Source organism: Sinocyclocheilus anshuiensis, unplaced genomic scaffold, assembly GCF_001515605.1.
Source record: "Sinocyclocheilus anshuiensis isolate Anshui unplaced genomic scaffold, SAMN03320099.WGS_v1.1 scaffold775, whole genome shotgun sequence".
In the NCBI taxonomy this organism is placed as follows: domain Eukaryota; kingdom Metazoa; phylum Chordata; class Actinopteri; order Cypriniformes; family Cyprinidae; genus Sinocyclocheilus; species Sinocyclocheilus anshuiensis.
The window spans coordinates 443,822-451,666 of NW_015552614.1; the positions used below are offsets into that span (position 1 = coordinate 443,822).

At 37.5% G+C, this 7,845-nt stretch overlaps 2 protein-coding genes and 1 long non-coding RNA gene across 6 annotated transcripts in view; 1 reads left to right on the forward strand and 2 right to left on the reverse strand.

The window, feature by feature from the left end:
- LOC107665956 (clathrin light chain A-like) overlaps positions 1–2,298 on the reverse strand; it is a 13,180-nt gene extending 10,882 nt beyond the window's left edge. For 3 of the 4 annotated variants that reach the window (XM_016457028.1, XM_016457027.1, XM_016457029.1), the window contains exon 1: positions 1,999–2,298. In XM_016457028.1, the coding sequence (XP_016312514.1) occupies positions 1,999–2,185 (187 nt within the window). In that variant the 5' untranslated portion in view covers positions 2,186–2,298. The remainder of the gene's footprint in view (positions 1–1,998) is intronic. The other variant, XM_016457030.1, reaches the window with a different exon arrangement.
- The window catches only part of LOC107665958 (uncharacterized), a 16,614-nt gene extending 11,267 nt beyond the window's left edge, over positions 1–5,347 (forward strand). The window contains exons 2-3 of the long non-coding RNA XR_001631623.1: positions 1,952–1,954; positions 5,334–5,347. This is a non-coding gene — a long non-coding RNA (uncharacterized LOC107665958). The remainder of the gene's footprint in view (positions 1–1,951; positions 1,955–5,333) is intronic.
- On the reverse strand, positions 2,841–6,832 carry LOC107665955 (sialic acid synthase-like). Its single transcript, XM_016457026.1, has 6 exons — positions 6,579–6,832; positions 5,963–6,178; positions 5,502–5,601; positions 4,654–4,808; positions 4,153–4,419; positions 2,841–3,283 (listed from the first exon to the last, which is right to left on the reverse strand). The coding sequence occupies exons 1-6, from the start codon at positions 6,708–6,710 to the stop codon at positions 3,074–3,076; spliced, it is 1,080 nt and encodes a 359-aa protein (XP_016312512.1). The 5' UTR covers positions 6,711–6,832; the 3' UTR covers positions 2,841–3,073.
- Between the last annotated feature and the right edge of the window lie 1,013 nt (positions 6,833–7,845).

The following is a 7,845-nucleotide window of genomic DNA, read 5'->3' on the forward strand; positions in this document are numbered from 1 at the left end:
AATATTAGATACCTTAAAAAACTTGAATAAATAGTAAATAAACATTTTCTAACAAAAAGTGCAAAGTAACAAGTAGAAAAAAAGAAATGCACAAAGAACTTGTATGGAGATTTTTCCATCTACAGATTTTCCCCAGACCTTCTTTTCTCTGTAAATTAAGGGTGCACACTATTGCTGAAAAACACAATCACTACCCAGCAGTCAGATGTCCGTATGCACAAAGGCACAGATTCCTAAACAAGACCAAATCTGCAGATGAAACTTTTTTGTAGAAGCTTTTTTTAAATTTGAACTAGCACCAACTACACAACGTTATGTACGAGAAACTGCAAAAGACACAGGCGCAAGTGGAATGTACAAAACATGGTGACATTAATTTTTAAGTAAATATAATGGGCAATATATTGCGTCACCAAAAATTATTGAGGTCATGTACATAATATATTGCGCGATAAGTCGATATATTGATTATTGCGACAGGCCTAGGTGCAATTATAGTTTATGTACCTGTAGAGATTCATTAAACTGTGAAATGCTTGTGATGGAAATTTACATCTTGAAACCTAGTGAGCTGCCTACCTAAAGCGACTGTTTTGAACAAATTAATTTGAAGTAATTTCGAAAGTATGAACAAATAAAAATGTATACCATACGCAACTCGCTTTGGATAAAAGCATCTGCCAAACATGTAAATGTTTTTGGGAATCACAGGCAAGGCTAAAAGGGTGGAACGAAAGTCTCAATTCAAATTAATCAAATAGAATCATCTCAGAAGAGAAGTGAATGAATGCACGCATGTCACCTGATCCACAAATGCACATTTTAATCGCTACATGCACAAATTATGATACTTTAATACAAACTATAACATTTGTATTCACAAATATGTCTCTATTTGAGAAAAGCATTTGTTTCAGTGTAGTGACGCACATTTGCGAATTTTTAAAATCGCGTACACGTTAATGAATTGCACTGGGCCTTGTTCGTTGGTAGTTGCGTGTGTGGGGGACGTGAAATGCTGTAAACTACGAAAATTAAGTCTCAAAATCCAAATGAACCGAACGAGATTGACTCGAACTAGACGTCAATTAATGCAAGCGTGTCACCTGATCCACATATGCACAGATTCCTTTTTGCATGAGCAAACACTTTATTTTATTTGTATCTTTGCTCAATTGTATTTATTTGTGCGGTTGCATTTAGTTTGATTATTTGTTATTCTTTATTTTACCATAGACATTTTTTCCCTGAACATAGCACATACCGAACCGAACCGTGACCCTAAAACCGTGAAACGACCGAACCGTGAGCAATCTGAACCCTACTAAATGGGCATCTCGCTAGGTTTGAAAATGCAGCAGTGGTGCTGTCATAACCAAATCTACAGGATGCCTGCCTGGACACTTCAGCATAAAGACTGGAACTACTCTCTCTCTCTCTCTCTTACTCACACAGCCTTTAGTCCAAAGGTCATTAAATACGTTAATAAAAACCCCTTCAGCGTTCAAGGAACTGGACTTTCGCTGATCCAATTAGTACTACAGCAATCAATCAATCGACACAAAAACGGTAAAAGTATGTTCAAAGACAAAATTATATACTTTGAACACGAATAAAATTACGATTAAGCCGTTAAATGAGAGGTCTACCTGAGGGAGATTTATAAAGAGCGGAGTTGAGACAACAGATAACGCCATTTTCCTGCTTCCTTTAACTAACGTTACCAGTCCAGTATGTAAACTATTAGGACATTTGAACGGCTATTTGGACACGTTTTGGAAGTGTGATCTAACGTACATACACAGCACGTAACGTTACGTTATTATTTATACACACACCGCGTTACTTCACTGACACATAACGTAGAGCTCTGAGTGAAGGTTAGCTGGCTAACGAGCGAGTAAAGCAGTTCTTTGCGTTGGGTGTTTTTGTCTTGGCTGATCAAGTACAGATAGTTTTTTAGTTTGTTTTATTATTGTCTCTGTCGTGTAAACCCACCGTCCGGATCTTGGCTCAGGAATGAAGGCACTTCCCCGCTGTCCAGGATGCTGAAGCCCTCGTCATTCTCGATGCCCGCGATTTCACTCTCCTGCTGGGCCAAAAATGCTGCCGCCGGGTCCTCGTCTGCCCCCACACCGTTTCCTGCGCTTCCTTGAGGTGCACTGAGCATATCAAAATCGTCCATGGCTCGCTAATTTTGTTTAAACTGAGAATAACTGAAAACACAAATCACCCTACTGTCTTCCTCGTCGACGGCTCCAATGTGGGGGAGGTGCTTAAGACAGAACGGACGCAAAGGAAACGGCCACCCAGCCAATCAAAGTTGTGTATTTTTGATGGGCAGTTCTACTGTCGAGTCGCCGACCAATAAAATGACTAAACCGTGGCTGTGCGAGTCCCGTGACCATCAGCGTGCCCTGATAGGGCGTTGCAGCAATGTGGGATTGCATGCGTATCAATCTATAATGAATATAAACAGGGTTTGTCATGAAAAGCTGACAGTGTAGTTAGTGCCTTTCACAAAAAGAATCATGCTGGACCTTCAGTGTCAGTTGAAATCAAGATGTATGTGTCATTTTAGCTGACAGGGAAAACGCCTGCTTTTAAAATAAATAAATATAAAATAGTAATATCCTGCTAATTCAAAACCACATTCAAGTACCATGGTATTTAAATGGTACTCAAAGACAATTATGATACTATCATGTTATACATACAAAAAAAAAGATTCATGGTATTACCATGGCAAATGCCCACAAATACCTTCATTTATTTATGCATATGAATAAAATCCTACACATTTTGGATTTCATCAATTCATCTTCAAAATGAGACAGACTTCCATTGTTTTTAGTTCCATTATTTATTCAACAGTATTTGGCAAATTATAACCCATATAAACAAAATGAATTGGGTCTTACGGTATATACAGCATTTGTTATATTATTGCATTTGTATTTGTCTGCCTAACAATTTTAACCGTGGTTCTAGAATAATGCATTTAATTTGGGCTAAAACATGTCAATTTCGTTCCAGTCTGATGAAGACTGACAGGCTGCGGAGACGGTTTTCCTCAAGCTTTGGCTTTTTTGCTGTAGTTGTCGACTGCATCCTCAGTGATGCTCTCATCCTCCTCGATATCTATTGTCACTTTCTTCCCCACCAGCAGGAAGATGTCTTCCGGAGCGATACCCTTGGGTTCTGCTACTTTCACAGACAGCATGTCCAGGGTTAGTTCTGTACCTTTCGGGATGGCTGTCTTTGCCACCACAGACTTCCCAAGCTAGAGAGGAGTGAAAGATGGAGAAGAATTATTGGAATGTAGTTATGAGTTGATTACTTGAAGACAATGTGGTTGTGCTGTTCAAAACAAAACAACCCACTGACATAAAAAGAAAAGAAAAAGCAAAGTTAAGGAAGGAGTAGCAATACTGGGTAGCCAATGGATAAATGTGAAGATAAAAAAAAAGAAGAAAAGATAAGACAGGATGTTTTGGAAGGAAACGGGACAAGAACAGGAATGCAGTGGAAGGAATGCAACATACAGTAAGACTGAAAGAGAATGGAGCTGTAAAACAGATGGGCTTGAAGTAGAAGGTAAAGATGAAAGTGAAAAATAATAATACAGTGGACACAGAAAGTGCTGTAACACCTTTCCTCAAAAAGCTGCATGATTTCAGGTATCATTCAGGTTTGTAGCACACGGTAGTTATTGTTTACTAAAACTATTAAATTAATTGAAATGAAGCATAAATCAAATGAAATAAATATTAGGTGAAACTCTTAAACCTAAAAAAACTTAAACAGAAAATTCAATTAAATTAAAAATAAATTAAAGCTAAATAGAAATATTTAATAAAAATGACAAAAGCACATAACAAAATTACTAAAAATGTCAAATGAAAACTGAAAATATAATTAAAAAGTAAATAGTATATAAACAAAACTTAAATATAAAAAATAAAATACTGATAAATACTATAACAGAATATAAATTTAGCACAATTTTTAGAGTTAGCGCTTGGGGAAAAATCCCCAGCCCTTAGTATGAGCAATAGTAATAGTGTTGCTTGTCTCTTAACACCACTCATGACATGTGAACATAAAATGAAAAGGAAAGGAAAGTATTTTAGTATGTAGTTCTTCTTGTACCTTATCATGGCATGGCACCTCACAGGGCAACATGCATTTCACCCCAGTGCCCAAAGCTTTCTCCACAATGCGGATCGATCGCACCAGCTCAGCCAGCTCTGCAGGCTCCAGAGACGCCGCATGATCACTGCCTTTCCAGGTCTTGTCCAAGGTCACGTGGCGCTCCACGACCTTTGCTCCCAGTGCAACTGCCCCAACTGTGATGCTGATCCCACTTTCATGGCCTGAGTAACCAATGGGAATGTCTGGAAATTCTTTTTGATATTCCTATAGGTTGGAAGGGGAAGCATGTACAAAAATATACAAAGTTTTACTTTATGGTGACTTTGTGATATTCATGTATCTAATCATAATAATAAATTATTTAATTATTTAGCTAACCATATAATTATATAAGAAAACGTAAAAGTGACGACCATAGTGATTCTGATTTTGAAACATGTGCTGTACTTGAAATATATCAAATGGCTTTATGAGTGTGAAAAGAGCTGGTTTCTTTACCATGATAACCCGCAGGTTGACGTCCTCAGGTTCCAGTGGATATGCACTTGTGCACTGCAGGATGCAGAAGTTTTGGTTGTGTTCCTTCACAGTTTCATAAACACGACGCATGGTCTCCATGGACTGCATCCCACTGGATACTACCATGGGACGTCCTGAACACACACAGACAAGCATCAGAAGTTAAATTTGTTTTGTAATTAGTATTAAGAATATATATTTGAATTAATAACATTTATAACCTATGCTTATCAGGGTTGCATGTTTTGGTGTAGTGTTATGTTAACATTTTTTTGGGGAAGTCGTGGCCTAATGGTTAGAGAGTCGGACTCATAACCCAAAGGTTGTGGGTTCGAGTCTCGTACTGGCAGGGATTGTAGGTGGGGGGAGTGAATGTACAGCGCTCTCTCCCACCGCAGAGCACTAATTCTGAGTGTGGGTCACCATACTTGGCCACATGTCACGTCACTCACTTATATGGTGAAAAATTATTACAATTTAAAATAACCGTTTTCTACTTTAATATATTTTATATTGTAATGCTTACATTTTTTTTGACAAATAGAAAATGTATATGAAATCGAAATCTTTTTAATATTATAAATGTCACTTTTGCTCAATTTAATGCATCTTTGCTGAATAAAAGTATTAATAAATTTTGTTCAACCTTCGAACAGTAGTGTGTGTGTGTGTGTTTTTTTATATATATTTATTTGACATTAGTAAACATCTTTAAGACAATTAGCATTTTTTAAATGTTACAATAACTTACTGATTGTTTGCGATAATATCATTAAAAATAATTATAACAAATAAAAAATAATAAAAAAAACACACACAAAAGGGACCTTTTTGGGCAGTTTTTTTGAGGTAGGGAAAGTTGTTGGTGTCTCCAGATCCAACTTTGAAAAAAGGCACATTGAGCTCATGCAGGAATTCTACAGCCATCTTAAAAACACAAGACAGAAACACTACAATTAACACACTTAACATTCTTGGTAAGTATCATGTAAATGCTGTAGTATTTGAATACAGTAATAATTTAGTGCCATGGAACACATCAAGGTACCACCAGATACCAAAGTATCCTATACCATCACTGTACCATGGGACTGCTAGAGGTAGCTGACTAACGAGAAATATAACAATACACAAGACTTCTGGGTATTTGATGTGATCAGCAGGCCCCTGACATCTTTCCTTGTTATCAGTAAGTCTGAAGCCAAAAGATCGTATAAAAAATAAAATAAAAAAACAAGATAGTAGTCTAACAATCTGCGCATGCGTTCTGCGGCTGTAACCCGCTCACCTCGTCCATTCCGGACGCAGTGAAGAAGATCCCCACTTCTTTAGCGTACTGCTGCAGCTCTCTGTACTGCTCGTGGCTGAACTCTAGATGGCGCTTGTGCTCTCCGTATGTTTTTCCCCAGGAGTGTTTGGAGGTGTACGGCCGCTCCAGGGCTTTCTTACTGAACTTAAACTCCAGCTCACTCTTCTGAAACTTCGCACAGTCTGCCCCGCAGTCCTAGCAAAGGAGCAACAGTTGCATACAATAATAAATATCAGAAACAATGTAAAATAACGAAACCTTATATGTAATGACGACAGAAAAAAATGAGTAAATATAATATACTATATTTGAAGACATTTTATGGTATATTATTATAACATAATTTCAATTTTTTATAAATAATTCCATTATGAATGGAATGTACAGTATGTACTCATTGCTTTCTTTCAGAAAACACAAAATCAGTACAAAAATAATCTAAAAGTTTATAGCACTTATCTATTAATAACATAATAAAAATGTGTATGAACACATGTAATCTTATTAAACGTCTTTATGAGTACAGTTGTGGTTTATGCGTCAAAAGATATCCTACAGCAAATACCGATGTTGATAAACATAAATAAACTCATACCTTTGCCATCTTGATCATTTTCTTGGCGATTTCAATGTCTCCCTGATGATTCTGTCCGATTTCTGCAATAATGAAACACGGGTTGTTCCCTCCGATCATGCGACCGGGACATAACTCAAATTTAAGAGGCATTTTAAATCCAAATGCACAAATACAGCAAGAAAAGCTACAGAAATAGCAGGACTGGAGTCTGTCTCGCTACTTTACACGCGTCAAACTCTGAGATGGAAGACCCCGTAGAACTTCCGGGTTTATTTGCGCACACGCCCATCCGTTTCAAAATAAAAGTTATCTTCAATAAAACGCTGAACTTTTCATTATTCATCATCTTTACGGGGTTCTTGTTAAACAGATAATGTTTTAACATATAGAGTAATGGTTTAACCTACTATAAATTCCTGAATTTTGCCACATCTGGTTCAGATGACTAACCACATCCAAATTGGTTTAAGAAGAATCATTAGAGAAGGACAAGGGTATAAAAAAAAAAGGAACAAAATGGATATTATTTGCATTTTAAATATATTTATATACATACATGTAAATGTGTGTGTGTGTGTGTGTGTGTGTGTGTGTGTGTGTGTGTGTGTGTGTGTGTGTGTGTGTGTGTGTGTGTGTGTGTGTGTGTGTGTGTGTGTGTGTGTGTGTGTGTGTGTGTGTGTGTGTGTGTGTGTGTGTGTGTGTGTGTGTGTGTGTGTGTGTGTACACACATACATACACACAGACATATATACACACTGAACAAAATTATAAACGCAACACTTTTGTTTTTGCCCCAATATATACACACACACACACACACACACACAGACATATATACACACTGAACAAAATTATAAACGCAACACTTTTGTTTTTGCCCCCATTTTTTCATGAGCTGAACTCAAAGATCTAAGACTTTTTCTATGTACACAAAAGGCCTATTTCTCTCAAATATTGTTCACAAATCTGTCTAAATCTGTGTTAGTGAGCACTTCTCCTTTGCCGAGATAATCCATCCACCTCAGAGGTGTGGCATATCAAGATGCTGATTAGACAGCATGATTATTGCACAGGTGTGCCTTAGGCTGTCCACAATAAAAGGCCACTCTAAAATGTGCAGTTTTACTGTATTGGGAGGTCCAGGGGGGGTCCGAAAACCAGTCAGATCTGGTGTGACCACCATTTGCCTCACGCAGTGCAAGTTGCAACTGCAACACATCTCCTTCGCATAGAGTTGATCAGGTTGTTGATTGTGGCCTGTGGAATGTTGGTCCACTCCTCTTCA

Excerpts from the sequence above, each read along its gene's own strand:
- LOC107665955 (XM_016457026.1), bottom strand. The coding sequence starts at position 6,710 with ATGCCTCTTAAATTTGAGTTATGTCCCGGTCGCATGATCGGAGGGAAC. Across the intron at positions 5,602-5,962 it reads CTGCGTCCGGAATGGACGAG|ATGGCTGTAGAATTCCTGCA; the intron begins GTGAGCGGGTTA and ends TGTGTTTTTAAG. Across the intron at positions 3,284-4,152 it reads AGGTGCCATGCCATGATAAG|CTTGGGAAGTCTGTGGTGGC; the intron begins GTACAAGAAGAA and ends ACTCCTCTCTAG.